The sequence below is a fragment of the Sminthopsis crassicaudata genome, chromosome 2, assembly GCF_048593235.1.
Source record: "Sminthopsis crassicaudata isolate SCR6 chromosome 2, ASM4859323v1, whole genome shotgun sequence".
Classification (NCBI taxonomy): Eukaryota; Metazoa; Chordata; class Mammalia; order Dasyuromorphia; family Dasyuridae; genus Sminthopsis; species Sminthopsis crassicaudata.
Genome location: NC_133618.1, coordinates 296,044,799 through 296,062,147, shown reverse-complemented (window position 1 = coordinate 296,062,147; position 17,349 = coordinate 296,044,799). Strand labels below are relative to the sequence as shown.

General features: G+C 35.7%; 1 protein-coding gene across 4 annotated transcripts in view; it reads right to left on the bottom strand.

Moving 5' to 3' along the window:
* Positions 1-11,009: 11,009 nt before the first annotated feature.
* The window catches only part of KCNK10 (potassium two pore domain channel subfamily K member 10), a 170,331-nt gene continuing 163,991 nt past the window's right edge, over positions 11,010-17,349 (bottom strand). For all 4 annotated transcript variants that reach the window (XM_074289811.1, XM_074289810.1, XM_074289809.1 and 1 more), the window contains exons 6-7: positions 16,736-16,878; positions 11,010-11,985 (exon numbers count right to left, since the gene is read on the bottom strand). In XM_074289811.1, coding sequence (XP_074145912.1) covers positions 11,362-11,985; positions 16,736-16,878 — 767 coding nt within the window. In that variant the 3' untranslated portion in view covers positions 11,010-11,361. The remainder of the gene's footprint in view (positions 11,986-16,735; positions 16,879-17,349) is intronic.

The following is a 17,349-nucleotide window of genomic DNA, read 5'->3' as shown; positions in this document are numbered from 1 at the left end:
CAAAAATGCCTCTTTTTGAAAGGATTCCCATTGAGTCTTTAAAGAATTTTGCTACAGAATTCTATTCCTCTGAAGCATCCTTCTGAATAAAGGATCATCTCCCAAAAACATAAAGAGAGAGTAGTGGAATTCCAGTTTCCCCCCTTTTAGGCAAAGGACACAGAAAGATAGAAAAGAGACAGAGACTAAGAGACAAAGAATGAAAGCAGACTGGGGCAGAGATAGAGACAAGGACAGAAAACAGACATAATAATCCAAGATGGTAAATTCCTGGAAGATTTAGGATTGAAGACATAAGCAAAGAGATTCATCTTGGCAAAGAGAAAGGCTATCTTCTGCCCACATTTTGCTGCATTCCATGGAAGTCTTTTGTCTGGAATAGCATGTCACAGACAATAGCTCGAGCACACAAAGGACTGTGACACAAGATTCTCTGCCATGTGTTCCAAGATTGCATTTACTCAATTATAAGTAGGTCATTGAGATTATCTTTCATTGATCTAGAACTCAAGATCCATTTAATCCAACCCTCTCGTTTGACATTTGAAGAAATCAAGTTTCAGGGCTTTATATAAGACTATACAAGTCATAAATATTGGAAGCAGCATTTGAACCATGGCAATCAGACTCTGGAGACATATTTCTTCTATTGTATCAGGCTGCCTTGAGTGAAAAAAAATTGTCATCCAGAAAGGGAATGACATATTACAGAAGACAGATTAGATTGGAGGAGGGTTGTTTTAAAAAGATAGAAGGGCAATACATTCCAGAAAGGTAAATTTCACCTACTATACAATTATTTAAAAGTGTATGCATTAAGAGGTAATGGCCTTACTAGTGGGCTTATATCCTAAAGAGATTTTAAAGAAGGGAAAGGGGCCTGTATGTGCAAGAATGTTTGTGGCAGCTCTCTTTGTAGTGGCCAGAAACTGGAAACTGAGTGGATGCCCATCAGTTGGAGATTGGCTGAATAAATTGTGGTATATGAATGTTATGGAATATTATTATTCTATAAGAAATGACCAACAGGATGATTTCAGAAAGACCTGGAGAGACTTATATGAACTGATGCTGAGTGAAATGAGCAGGACCAGGAGATCATTATATACTTCAACAACAATACTATATGATGATCAATTCTGATGGGCGTGGTCCTCTTCAACAATGAGATGAACCAAATCAGTTCCAATAGAGCAGTAATGAACTGAACCAGCTACACCCAGTGAAAGAACTCTGGGAGATGACTATGAACCACTATATAGAATTCCCAATCCCTCTAATTTTGTCTGCCTGCATTTTTTATTTCCATCACAGGCTCATTGTACACTATTTCAAAGTCTGATTCTTTTTGTATCACAAAATAACTGTATGGACATGTATATATATATATATTGTATTTAACTTATACTTTAACATATTTAACATGTATTGATCAACCTGACATCTGGGGAAAGGGGTAGGGAGAAGGAGGGGGAAAATTGGAACAAAAGGTTTTGCAATTGTCAATGCTGAAAAATTACCCATGCATAGATCGTGTAAATAAAAAGCTATAATAAAAAAGAGGTAATGGCTTGCCCATCACTGGAATATTCAAGTAGAAGTTAGATGATCACCATCCCCAACAATCTCTTCAACATTTTGCACCTCAGAATTCTGTAAACTTGCTTAAGGGACACAGCTACAGGGAAGCTATTAAAACTGGCCTCTGTTTACAGGATGTCCCAAAGGTCAGACTTTCCTGGAGAGTTATGAAGTCCCCATCTTCCAAACCAAAGGAACATATGGGTATATAATAGTAAAGCTTTGCCCATCCCCAGACTATTTGTGCATTATTCGACCCATGCAAGCAGTCTCTCTTCCACAGTCAACTTACAATTCAATTAAAATGGAATCCTCCAGAAACTACAAAAGAAAACTCCATAGCAACCTGCTGCTCCAGGATCTGTGAATGCTTGTGACCCTGGAACACAATTGATATGCCCTATGTACTGCAGTCACCTTTAAATTTCTTCAGAGAGCCAACTGTCAAATTTTCAGTGTGATCATTTATCTGAACTCAGCAAACATTGTAAATTAAGGTTTGATTTATGTTTTATTGTCTAGACTCAGAAAAGTAATCAAGAAAAATGTTAATAATGCAGATTAAACTTAAAATTGTGTCATATGCTCACCTCTTTTTGAGAGTCATTGTTAAATAATTACTAGTACATATTTGCTTAGAACCCATCAATAGCAAAGTGAGGGCAACAGTATCCATGATTGGCAAATGTCATCTTGTCATATTTTTATCCTGTGAGATGGGGAGAGTGGGTCTTGGTCAGAGCTGCCTACCTTACTCCTGACTCCTGGACAGAGTAATTCCCTGAAAACTGGCCTTTTCTCTCCTCTTGGCTCCATGTGGGTCTTATGTGGAAAAGGCTGCCATAGCAGAAACATAGCTATGAAAAGCTTGCTATTACTAGGGTCCTCTTAAAAGCACTGTCTGGGTGAAGCTGATGCAACAAAAGGAGTAGGGGACATGGCTAATATAATGTGACCATCATTAATTAGCTGTGTGACTTTAGATAAGTATATAACAGCTCTGACTCCCAGTTTCTTCATTTGTTCAATGAAAGAGTTGTATTAGATGACTTTTAAAGTCCCTTTCAATTCTAAATTTATGTTTCTATGATTTTCAGGGCAAATGAATGATGTCATGATCTTATAACTATATAATTCCCTCATTAGAATAAAAATTTCTTAAAACTATATAACCTACCCCTTTAGAATATAAATTTCTTGAGGACAGGATTTATTTACTTATTTTTGCTTTTTCTTTGTATGTTCAAAAGTACATAATAAATGCTTGTTGATTAATTGATTGGTTAGTCAGAGATGTGTAAAACCCAGAGTCATGTGCCAAAGTCTAGTATTGTTCTCTTTGAGTATGTTTTGTTTATTTGACTTTTCCTCAGCCCCAGCTTGGATCACTGAGATAACTTCTTTCACAATTCCTGCCTAATGTTTTATTTACTTACCATCATCATCTTTGAATTGCCCTTCCATCACATTTTAGTTATTGTCTGATCATAACATGGATTATGTCTTTTTTCCACTGGAGAGTTACCTCCTTTAGACCCTTTTAATTGCTATTAATCATAAGCATGTGCTGGACTCTAAATCTGAGACATCCAGAAATGCTTTTATTCTGCCTCACCCACTCAGTTCCTGTCTTCTCCCCAGTTGGCAGATCCTGATGATGTTGGCAACATTCCTTAAATGGGTAACCCAGATGGAAAATCATGTTTATAAGCTAAATGCCCCCATCCAACAACTCTTCAATTTCTCCTTGAGCCCACTTTTTAGGGAAGTGTGATTGTATTAGAAAGAAACTGGTTTAGAAGTCAATAGATTTCTACTGGAGTTCAAACTCTTCTACTCTGGGACCATGAGTAAGTTCCTTCCTCCCTTTGGTCCTTGGAAAATTAATGAGTTGACCTTGTGGATATTTTGGGTCTTTCCTGTCCTAACATTCTATAACTCTATGACTGAATATTTCATAAAGGACCTGATTTTCTTACCCAAGCATGCCAGAATTCTGTGAGCTATTTGAGTAGCAAATGCCCTTGTTATCAGAAACCTAACACAGCTACTGTATGTTTTCATTGGTAAAATAACCAAATATTCCCAGGAACTCAATTCAATTAAACAGGTTTTTGCAAAGTCCCTTAAGCTCACTGGCTTTGTAGTAGAAAGCCTCGTTCAAATCCCAGTTCTGTTCCTGACTAGCTGTGTGACCTTGAATAAACCATTTAACCTCTATGGGCTTCATTTTCATCATTTATTAAATGAAGGGGTTGATATAGCTGGCTTCCGAGGTCTCACAAGGCTCTACATCTATAATCCAATGATCCTGTCACATGTCAGGCATTGTGCCAGATGCTAAAAAGACAAAGACAAAATGAAAATTGGTCCTTGCCTTTAAGGGGTCTACATTCAACTGGGGCATTTAAATTTTTCTCAGGCCAGGAATACTGATTATCTCTATCCACCCAACTAATCCACTAATGCTTAATTATGAGACATCCAGGAACCATTTCATTCTGTTTTCTGATCTCTAGTCCAATAATTGTCTCAAAAAAAATGAGATTGATTTGCCATGACTTGTTCTTGATGAAACCATTCTGGTTCTTTGTGATCACAGTTTCCTTCTCCAGATGTTTACTAACAATCTTTTTAATTATATGTTCTAAATTCTTCCTGGAATGATTGCTTCACTGTGAAGGCAAATGCCTCCTTCCATTCCACCTGAAATGTAATAGAAGAGCAAAGTGACTCAGAGAGTCCCACCACAATTACTAGGGAGGCTGTGCCAGCAGTAGGAAAGACCACCATGATAACTCAATTAGGGTGGTTTTGTTGGGACCCCCGGACTTGCAACATCTAGTCCAACTAACCCTTCAAATGGAATATCTGAACAAGCCACCCAAAGTCAAATTGGAAAGCCTTATCCAATGATTATTTGGTAGTAGCTCTCCCTACCTATTACAGAATTATCTGTAGATGATAATTACAAACAGCAGGGTAGCACAGTGGATAGAACCAGGACATAAAAATCAAAAAGATCTGAGTTCAAATCTAGCTTCAGGCTCTAATTTCAGTCATTTGCCTTCTGTTTCCTCAAATGCAAAATGAGGAAAGTAATAACATCTGCCTCACAAGGTTGCTGTGAAGATCAAATGAGATATTTGTAAAGCAATTAACACAATGTCTGGCATATAGACCATTTCTCTAACTAGTACAAAAAATTGATTCAACTGAACCACAATCTTAGTCTCCATAAGTTTAGCGCTGGAGCTCATCAGTGTTCATGATCCTCTCATTAACTGATTCCTTTATTCCATCCTGTGACACATAAAAGACCAATGGAACCTCTTACTAGATCCAATTTCACTTTCGAGTGAATAGTAATAGACACAACTAATCATTCATACCCTTAATGAGAAGACTTCCATGGCTTCCTATTGCTTCTAAGATAAAATACAAACCTTCAATCTGGTATTTAAAATCCTCTACGAGTTGGCTCCTGCTTACCTTTGTTTCATATGATCACCACCATCTCATAAACTCTGCATTCCACTTAAACTAACCTACCAGCTATTCCTTAAAGGTAATATTCCATCATCTGCCTCTGATTTTTTGCAAAAGATGGCCCCCACACCTAGAACCCCAGCTTCTTTTGAAGTCCAGTTCAGGCACCATCTCCAAAAGACAATTATCCTGATCACCATAACTCCTATCCCAACTAATCAGTTATTTCTCCTTCCTGCTCCTTCTCAAATTATCTTGTATTGACTTACCTGTCTATGTATAGTATCTCTCTAGTAGGATGCAAACTTCTTGAAGACAGGGATGGATTTATTCTCGCATTTGTAGACTCTAGGCCTTGCACAATATTTTACACATTGTAGGTGCTTAAATTTGTCAAACTGAACTGAAGCAGAAGATCTAGCCTCCTACCCCATGACCATGGTAATCAATCCCAAGAGTTTTCATGAAAAGAGATTTGCTGTTATTTCTCACTGAGCATATTATTTGATTCAAAGAGGGGAAAAAAGAAGAAAATTGGTGTAACCAAGATAATATTAAAGCCCAGTAACCAAAGCATTTTCATTACATTATTTTTCTATTAGCACAGTCTGTGATAGAAAGTAAGTATTTAATAAATGCTTTATCTATCTCTGGTTTCAGATAAGAAAAACTCCCAACCTCAGTCACCCAAGGAAATTAGTGATTATGGGGAGAAAGGACAACAGAGAAGGCAGATCTTTGTTGCAATATTTTTTCCATTATTGAAAAAAATTACATCATTGGAGAAAGACAATAGCAGCACAGCTTATTGAAATGTTACAAGCAATTTTGCTTTATATTCTTCCTAATAACATTATGAAATCCTCCCTTTTCTGTAAATGCCTTTTTAAAGCACCATGAAATCCTACAGAGAGAAATAAAACATGTAAAACATTTCCACGCATGATTTGAACATCATCATCATCATCATATGATAATCTTTCATGTGGCTCTGGGACTTAAGCTCATTAAGTAAAGGACTGAAGGCTGGTATGTTTGGTTTGCATATCACTTTTAGGCACCAGTGCACGCCTCTCTTTAGAAACATAGCTGTTATAGCAAAGGAGAGGTTTTGCAGTTACCCCTTGCGGCATAGGTCCACTGTTGGAGATGGAGTGTGATGTCTTTCCAAAAAAAATGCACGGAGACCTGCTTGAGATTTCTGATTTAGGAACCTAGTATGGAAAGTAAATTCCAAATCTCTTAGGCACCTGTGAAAAGGACACTCACTTTCAGTCAAATTAGAAATATCTATTATTTATCCTAAGACTACAACGCTGATATGTGACTTTCATACTGACACAGGAGGACCAAGATTTAAAGGGAAATGTATCATTTGGGTGAAGGACAACACAATTAGTTTGCCATGCAAAGACTGAGGACATGTTTCCAAATGAAATGTGTGCACAGCTTTATTTACAATCATGTTAAGTGCATGCGATTCCCTAGTTTCACCAAGCAGTGTTAATATCTATGGAGGGTCGGAGATTTAGCATTTTTCCAATTTAAGGCTGTTGCTGATGAGCCCTAATATTGCACCAAGAGCAGCTTCACTCATATTGCCCCAAAATTTGTCTTCCTATTGGTTGCTTCATGGTAATAAGAAAGGGCAACATGCCAATGGCCATGTGAAAAAAAAATTAGAAAAATAGTTCACCCTTTTCATTGTTTTGCTTTTTGTCAATGAATTTTTCATTCTTGTTTATATCCTTCCCCTATGGAAGTATATGGTAAATTAAGAATCATAGGATACTTATATTTTTACTTGATGTGTTGAGTGATAACCTATAGCAATCCATCCTCCATCCACATCATCATTAATACTAGAAACCAAACACAGACAAAAAAAAAATGAGTTGCACTGATTTAGACAGAATTAATGTCATTTCAGAGGAAAAGAAGGGAGATTTAGAGGGTCACAAGTAAATAACTGCCAATACTTTCTCCATAGCATTATATTCCATGGCATTCACTGTAATCCATTCTTTTATGTGTATTTCTATGCTTTAATTTGAATGTGTTTATAGTACATAAATAAATGTAGTGTTAAACTGAAGTTTTCATTCATTGGGCTGCCAGTGAGCTCAAGGTCAAAGGTCTCAATTAGTTTAAATACAAGTAAGATTATGTCAATGTGGCATGAAGTCATCTGACTATTCTCTCCTTTAGAGAAGGTAATTGTAAGCTCTAGGGAGGACATCATCCTTATTTCCAGTCTGGCTTCCCACATAGAGAGTGTGTATGGGGGGGTCTCTATCTATATAACATGTAATAAGTCATGAAAGTTAGGAAATATAATTCTCAAAATTATAGAAAATATATCAGAATCACTGAATATTTCCATATCAAAGCAGTATGATTCATGTGTCAGTAAATTAGACTATAAGATCCTTAAGGGCTGGAACTATCTTTTACTTCTTTTTGTATCCCCAGAATGTAGCATAATGCCTAGTATATAGTAGGTATTTAATAAATATTTATTAATTGATTGACAGTAGACTAGGGAAGTTTTCTTCATAGGTTCATATAGCTAGAAGGGACCTCAGGGAGTATCTTCTAGCCCAATCTTCTTATCTTACAGGCGAAAACACCAAAATCTAAAGAAACAAACAAGCTGCCCAAGACAACATAGGCTGATGAAGGGCAGAATCAAGGTTAAAGACCCAAGTCTCCTGACTGCCATGTTCAGGGATCTTTCAACTATACGTCTCCAATATCATTTATTTAGTCAATGAGGTCATCCATGCCATCTTCTCCTCCAGGTCAAACTATCTTTTCTAAAAACAACCTGAACACTCAGTTCATCTACTAAGTGCATACTAAGTGTATGTTCTGCAAAATCACTTTTGTCTTCTGCCTGCTCCTTGAAGAACCTGGAGGTGTAACACTCAAATAAAGGGGAAACAAAAATCATTTGGTAATGGGCAAGTCTAACCATGTGTTTAATCAAAGACTCTAGCTAAAAGAAAGGTCTCCTTTTTAAAAAAAATTTTTTGATGAGTAAAGGAGCAGAACCATCAAGTAAATTTAACCTGATCCTGAAAAGAAATCATCCTTCATCAATTGCCTGTTTGCCCCACCTCACCCCTCAAAAAAAATGTTACATGTACTTCTGCTAAGATATTATCTTGTGGGAAAAAAATAGGGATTAAGCTCCTTATTTTTCCAATCTCTCAGAAAACAATCTAAATCTTGCAAAGGGCTTTAGGTCTCACCAAGCTTTTTGATATGTGTTCTTATTGGATCTGTCTACACTGTAGGACTTAATTTGTTTTTTTTCTTTTCTAGGCTAAAAGCATTATTTGTGTCTGAGGATTATTTTATACATGGATGGAATTATACACACATGTATATATATATATATATACATATACACATATGTATTATATATATACATATATACATATATTTATATGTATGCTTTTTCCTCCTATTGCTGTATTAGTAACTTCAGTTATTTGAGATCTGATGCAACTAGAAAAGCTTATATTTAGTAATCCAGCAAATGTACATGTTTCATTTGGTGTAAAATGTAGTTTTGTACTTTGTATTATTTTGTTCCTTCCAATTGTTGTCTTTCTACAAGGTGACAATAAAGTGCATGATAGTGTGTTCATATATTTTAATAAGCAAATGGGTAATATATACATTTCAAGATGACAAAATATACATTCTAAATTTGGCGATAAAATATTAGGCTGGATCTACATTAGCATTGCCATATTCTATAATCAGCCTCAAATGTCATCTTTGTGCTTCTCTCTTATAACTTTCTCACTACCAAATTCTACCTTGTAGATAGCTAGAAATGCATAAGGATAATTGTATCTCAGGCAGCCCTAAATAGACTAAAGTTTGCTTTCAGAGGAAGGAAGAAGCCTCCAGGATGCCTCAGTTTGTGGGGCAATAAAATGGAGAAAGGGCCATTATCAAGATCTAGAATTTAGAGTGATTAGGAAATCAAGCAAGTGTGAAACCCACTAACAATGATTTTGGAGGCCTTTTTATTCAGAAATTTCCCATGGATTAGATTTGCTGGTCCATTTTAATAGGATTGGTGGATACACATAGTAAAAACCATGGCTACCCTTGTATAACTTTATGTACAGCTACACAGGGTTCCATTATATAATTAGAGGATTTTATGAGTCAAAGTCCTAATACACTTAATTCAGACATTTATTTGGGCTGACCATAATCCTATCTGGAGTAGGCAGGGTACTTGGTTCATGGTTATTCTCAAAAGGCCTAAAAGTTTCTTCCATAGTTGTCCCATAGTCCCCTAGCCAAGAGAAAACATGAAATGGAGCCTAAAGAACAGAAAAGGTAAGTTTGGAGAAGGAAAACTCCAAATTTGGAGAAAGGAAACACCACTGTATGTGTTACATCTGCCCAGCTGTACCTATATGGGAAATGGTCAAGAAGATTTCCATCCTAGAAAATCTTACCAGATAGATACCCATTGGTCAGGAATATTATACATTTGTCCCTGGCCTGGAAACCAGGAGATAAACTAGAAATGCCTAGAGGTCCCTTTTAGTAGTATGATCCTATGGAAAATCATTCTCCTAGGTTAATTGACCACACAACCCCAAGGCTATAAATGGAATTGAATTGAATCATTAAAACCTTTAACAGAGAATCCTTGTTTGATCTGCTCAAAGATTAGGGGATCAGTGAAAGCATGCAATCAAATATATCTCATTTTGAATATATAAAGTTGACAAAAGACAATAGTAAAGATTGAAGTGCACACAGTGCTGGGACCTTAAACTCACTAGCATTTACTTATTTTTAGCAAAAGTCAATTTAAGTGGTTGTCTCAACACACTAGGTGGGCCATTGTTTCCCTCCCCTATTCTGGGGGGTTTGTGGAACATTCAAGAATATCACATTTTGGTTATTTGTTCATCATTTGGCTTGTCATCACCAACCAAGTCCAGGTTCTAGGGAAGAAAGTATGAAATAATAAGAGAGAAAGGGAGTTAAAAAACAGAGTTCTTCAATAAGGAAGGAAAGCTCAAATTTAAAAGTTTTTTTTTTAAATGAAAATGCTTCTTCGAAGGATGACAAAATATAATGAATAGTATTAATGGCACTTAAACTCTAAGCACTTAAAACATGTTGTTCTTAATTGACTAAATTTGGTTGATGTACAGGTTTTTCCCTTGTTTGGAGACATCAGGGTTGGATCTCACATCTCCACCCCACTCCATCCAAAAGTGACAGAGCCCTGAGATGCTAATGATGCATGGTCCTCATCTATCTCTAGGTATCAGAAATTGATAAGTTTTTGTAAAATGTCATATTCAGCTATAGTCAATTGCAGGATGCTGACAACATGCAAGGCAGTAGCTTCCCACCCCACCCCAACCCCTTTATCTGCCCACATTAAAAGCAAAATTCTGCCAGAAAGCCTGAAAAGGGAGAATTTAAAACCAGTTTGCCTGACACTGGACACATTAAGGAAAACACAAGGTTTGCCATTGAACAATACAGTAGTTGAAGCTGAGTTTTTGCCTGTTATTCAGTTCATCTGGGCTACCCCTCAGAGAAAAAAAAAGAAATTCAGTATATTTTTTGTCATTGGTTAAGGTGATATCCACAGTGTGATGTTTTTTGTTGTTCTTTTCTTTCTTTTTAATGAGAAAAGTAATTGCACCTTTTAACATGTTTGCTCTGATCTGCTTCCAACATCCAGCTGGTCTCAGGTTCCATGGACATTCTTTTGGAGTTTAGAAAGATTATGCGTTAGATGATTCTAAAAAAAATCAAGCTTAGAGCACTTGCCAAAATGGAAAATGAATTTCTAATAAGTTACCAGTTCACCCCAATCATTTCCCTTTTCACTATGTATATTCAGGAAACATACAAGATGTTCAGGAAATAGGACTCCACTGATAAGATACATAATTCTCACCTTTTTTTTTTTTTTCTTTCAAAAGGCTGGTCTAAAAAATAGCTGCCCTTTCCCCCCCAACTATAATGCCAGGGTGGTAACCTTCCAGTTATATTGCCATGGTAACTGTCTCCCATAACATTTCACCATGGTAACCTACTTGTTGAAACTCCCAGTGTGTATTCTACTGTCACTATTTGAAGTGCTGTACTTTGATTCATTTTGGCAGAGCCAGCTTTCAGTCATTTATGGCACAGTGAAATATTCTTCAATGCTATGTAATTCAGACTAAAGAGGTTCATATAAGGCACATGTCTCAATATGTATATAAAAACACTAACATCACATTACATTTAATTTCTGTCTTCAAGTAATGATTTGTTTTCATGTTCCCTTTCTTTGGTCTCGGAAGGTATCACACCATTCTCCATCTCCGAGTGCTGTTGGATACAGTTAGTCAAAATAGCTGTGCTTGAGTTGTCTGAGTTGCACATTTTTTCTGAATCTTCTTCTTTTTTCTCCTCATCCAAGGAATAATTCCGGAAGGTTTTGTAAATTTTCTGAACATCCTCTGGGACACTCTTTTTAAGATCTTTGTTTTTCCTCTTGGTGAGTTTGGAAGACGAAGACCCAAACTTGTTGATGATATTGTCCTCAGATGCTCCCTGCCCATGTTTGTTCAGATGCTCTGACCCTTTTAAGCGCAAGTTGTTGGGTCGGTTATTGATGCTCTCCTGTGACGAGGCTTTGAAGCGCCCAGTCTCCAGTGCAGCAAAGACGGAGCGCTTTTCAGGAGATAGCATGTCCAGGGAGTGGGCCCTCTGATCCAGCCCCAGGCGCCTGCGCTCCATGCTCCGGATTGTGGCTGCCCGCTGAAGCTTGTCATGGATCTCCACACTCAGGCGTCTCCGTGTCTCCCTGAACTCAGCTGTCACATTGGCTTTCCACTCAGCCGCGTGTGCTTTTATTTCACCCACCTGGACAAAAACAAAATTCAAGATACCGTAAGGGAGAAAAGGTTTGATTTTAATTACACATCTAATTCTTCTTTTTAGAACACTGGCTTCACATCTGTTATCTTCCTATGAATAATTTATGTGTGCATGATTTATTTATAAATAAAGAATTGTAGTTGAATAAATAGGATTAATAGGATAACATTAATAAACTGAAGACAATAACCATAATAACAATAATAACAACACATTTCTATAGCTGTAATGGTCCTTCGGTGGTACTTAAATAGTGCCTTAAAGTTTACAAAATTTTTTTCCAACACTGCCAGGAGATAGCATGAATATAAGTTTCCTGAAGGCACAGATTGTTAATTTTTATCTTTGTAGTTCCAATATTTAATATAGTTTTTGTATACAATAGGTACTTAATACACACTTTCTAAATGAATGACTTAATGAATGAAGGCAGGGAGATGTACAGGTAGTAGTTTATATTTCTAAAACACTTTAAAGTATACAAAGCACAGAGCCCACAAACAAGTTACAAATTAGGAGGAAAAGATGGCTAATTCACAATGTACAGATGAAGAAATAGGCTTAGATTAGCTAAGGAACTTCCTCATAGTCACACAACTAATATCAAAGCTAAAATGAAATTATAGGATGTGGAAGAATATATTATAATTTCAAACTAGTATATCAGAATTCTAATATTTGCTGTCGCTGTCACTGTCTAGCGAGTGCAAATATGATCAAGTTATCAAATCTCTCTGGGCATCAATTTCCTTAGAAAAAAATTCGACTAAATGATCTCTAAGATAGCTTTCAATTTTAAGAATCTAGAAATTTATATTCTTTTTGTGAAACCAGAAACTCTCAAACTGATTGATCAGTAATTAGTGTGGTTCACAAAGTCATGGGAGTTGAAATCTGAAGAGCTCTTAGAAATATGAAATTCAATTTATCACCATTAGTTGTCCCCCAAGAGATGACTAAAATTTAATTAGAGATGTACCATAATACTGTTCTTGGTGCCCATGCTGTGATAACATATATATAAATCAGACCATTCCATAAGAAACATTTTGCAATATATCTGATTATTTAAGTTCCTTTGTCAATGTTTAAGAACTACTCATTTTATTATTATTTTAAGTAACTTTATTTTCAAAATTATGCAAAGGTAGTATTCAACATTCACTCTTTTTAATATTATTAAAGCTTTTTATTTTCAAAAGATATGTGCATGGATAATTTTTAACGTTGATCCTTGCATAGCCTTGTGTTCCAAATTTTCTCCTCCTTTTCTCCATTCCTTCCCTAGATGGCAAGTAATTCAATATGTACTATATATGTTAAAATATATCAAATATATCAACATTCACTCTTGAAAAACCTTGTGTTCCAAATTTTTTCTCCCTCCTTTCTCCCCCTCCCCTCCCCTAGGCAGCAAGTCATCCAATATATGTTAACATGTGCAATTATTTTATACAAAACTACTTATTTTAGAAGTAGTACAATACAACTGAAAATCAATGGAGTTAGGATCCCAGAGACATGGATTCTCGTGTCATTTTAACGTCTTTCTACCTCTGTGATTTTGACTACATCTCTTAACCTGACACTAGGCCCTAGTTTATTTATAAAATGAAGATAAATATACTAGACTTGCTTATATCACAGGACTTGTATGTAGCTCAAGTGAGAAAACAATAAAGAAGTGCTTCAGAAACTGTAAAGTACTAAACAAAGGAAAGGTATACATTTGTTCATTCTTGCAATAAAGATTAAGTGCTTATTGAGCACAGAGTACTATAGTAGGAATGAGGGAAGATATAAAACTAAGGTAAGACACAATTATTAACTTCAAGTAACAAAGTCTAGTAGATAAATAAAATATAAAGCCCTGGTTATATATAATACTACTTATATATAATACTTACTTAATCCTGTTTGACTTATTTTTCTCATCTGTAAAAATGAACTGGAGAAGGAAATGGCAAGCCACTTTAAGTTTTCACCATGAAAACCCCACATGAGATCATAGAGAACAACAACGAAACAATAGTAAGAGACTGGTGAGATTTAGAGATATAAGGCAACTTGTCCAAGATGACACAGGCAGTCAGGTTCAAATTCAGGGCCGTGAGCTCCAAATCTGCTGCTCTTTCTGCTGTACCAGATGCTTCATGCTATAGCAGCAGAGTGAGATTCAAATACACAAGGACAAAGACCCAGAATTGAGTAGGCTTTGATGAATGGAAGAAATAACATGCTCCCTTAAGTGGACAAGTAACTTGAATCTTTGCAGACAAGAAAATCGATATTTATACAGTTCCCTTTTCTCTCCCCAGCAGCAGTTTCTACTGATCTTGTTAGATAACTCGGGATTCCAAATTGAAAAGACATTGACATAGTTATTTTTGCCAACCAGGAAAATGAGACTCTGTGCCCAAAGCCAGCAAAAATGAAGTGGGAAATTCATCTTCTTATGTACTTATCACATTATATTTTGCATTAAATTTATCAGAATATGTTTGCATCTCTCTATTAGATTATAAACTCCATGACGTCAGTTGCCATATCTTATTTAACCTTTGCATCACTCAAAATACCTAGCAAAGCACTACCACTGTGCATGAAAAGTCTCTAATAAAATGACCACATTCAGCAATCATGTATAACTTTTACTATAGTTCCTGTGTTGATGACATAGCCCTCCTGCCCATTTCTTCCAGCTCTGGCTTTCTCTCACTAATTCTCCTCAACTCATGGAAGAAAACAGGGGGATCAGATTACTCCTTGCTCCCCAAAGCCAAGTTCTTTTCCTATTTCCATGATTCAGTAATCTCTCCTATTTTTGCAATTCATGCTATTTGTGCCTACCATTATGTTAAAATCCTAATATCTGTTATCTATAGACTTCTAGGTAATTCAGTTTCCTTCCTCAATGAATTCAGTACATGGCTCACAATTTTTCTTTCTTCTCCAATTCTGGTTCTCTTTCCATATAAATATTGACTCAAACACTATAACCATCTCACCCTACCCATATCACATGATATCTCAAAGCCTCTACTCCATCTCAGCCACACATAAAGATGGTTTTAATTTGATCTTACTATCATCCACAAAATATGGTCAAAATGTTAATTACCTTATTCAATCATAATCCATTGGTTTTTCATTTCTTTTTATGCCTTCCCTACCAAATCCTAATCTTTATCAGTACTATGACCTCTAATCCCTTGACCAGTAATCCCATTCCATACCATCTCTTCCTTCAGACTGTCCATCTTCATCCCTACTCTATCACTTGTTTTTATCTTCTTTCCTAAAAAAGATCCCATTTTTCTCCTTGAAGACTGCAAGTTTCACTAAGGAACTCAGCCCACCTTATGACATCATAATAAAATTTTTGTCTCTTGATGTGAAGATAGGCTGAGTATTGAATTCTTTCTGGAGAACTCCCCACCTTCATGACTTCTTATACCCCATCATTGCCACTATCGTTTTACTTTTTACATTTTGTTTTCTCTTTACTTTTTTTTTCCTCTGCTTCTCTTTCTCTTTACTCTGTCCTTCTCACTGGTACTGACACTAACACTGACATTGTTGAAGATGGAAAGGTTTTTGGTGATCCCCTAGTCTAAGCTAAACATTTAATAAATAAAAAAAACTCAAATCCAAAGAAGTTTAGGAATTTGTATAAAACTCACCCAGCAATCAGGTGACTTAGTAGGTACAAGAACTTATGCCTCCTAAATTCCATCTGCTCATATATCTCAAGCTGGAAAAGACCATCTATTTCTACCCTCTCATTTTATAGAAAAGGAAAATGAGATACACAGAGGTTAAATTTCCCAAAGTCACATAAGTAGTAAACACCAGAGGCTTGAATTGAACACAAGTCATCTGACTCCAGATCTTGTATTGTTTCAGTTGTGCCATGATGTTCACCCCCTTACCCCTACCCTTGCCATTTAGATCTCTTGTCTCTATGCCAGCAAAAGATCCATTTTATATTTCTTTATCCTTTTTATTCTTCATAAAAGCATGCCATTTTAAATCTTTTTATTTTTTATTCATGATGCCTTTCTTTATTCCAGTGTCTTTCATTTGGTTTTCATAAGAATTGATGCCTATGGGTAAACTGTATTTAGCAATTGGAACACATTTCTCTCTGCTGATCTAAAGCACAAGGGAGATAATGAGATTGCCTGAACTTTTAACTCCTCATGACTGATCATTATTGTTTGACTTGGTATGCAGTATAGTAAAAGTTCATAATAACAAACCAACAAAGAATCCTTATATCTGCATTGCCTAATCATATGAGCGTAAATACAATTGAAGAAAAATTTTCTTAATCTAAGCTTTTTTCTCTTCTCCAGATTTCTTTCTCTGACCACTAATAGAAGAGAGTCTCACATATAAATCAACCAATGCTTGATCCTGACTCATGTTCTAATATTCCTAAAGTTTTTTTTCCTTTTTCCTTTTATATTGTTTAGTGTGATATATTCAAAAACTAGGTACTCAATGTTAGAAGATTAATAATTAATAATCCATCTTTTCTCCCCTAGTAGGAAAGAACTTAGAGATTAATACTCTGTTTGGTATGTTGGTTAAAAATATAATTTGAAAAAATGTAAATTGACAAAATTTAGTAAGAATTATGAGAGTCAGGACAAGCACAAACATTAAGACTATCTTTGGGTTGATCTGATATTTCCTGAAATAACTAAAATAAGTGGGAAAAATTCCATACCTCTTCTTTTGTCTTTTTAGACAGAACTCGAAGCCAGTCTCCAATCATACTGAGAACAGCAGCAAAGTAGGCAAGACCCACCAGGATCCAAAACCATACTAAGGGCTTATACCACTCTCGATAATTGATACCGGCATTTCCCCCTGAAAAGAACCAAATATTACTGTGATTATTTTTATATATTAGTTTTGCAACATCCCATGTATTTTAGTCCATCAAATTAAAATATTCAGTTATTCCTTTCACCTCACAGGAGTTAGGAGCACAATGCTCCCCATGACATGGAAAAGCTACATAAAAAATTTCCCTCTCTTAGTACCAAAAAGGGAGTCTGAATTTTTTCATTTTCTTTTATGTTTTTTCTATAAATTTGGCTTATTAAATAACATCATCCATATATTTTATGCATTTCTGAGTTTCTAAATCTTTTCCATGTCATCTGTAGCTTTCATATGACTTCCCAAATATTCATTTAATTTCTTATATTTCTTATAAATATTCTGTTTGGTATCCAGGGATAATGATATATCAAAACCTCGATAGTGAAAATCATAATATGGAAGTGATAAGTGAATTAACAAGATTATTGAATACAGAATAATAGAACTATTCAG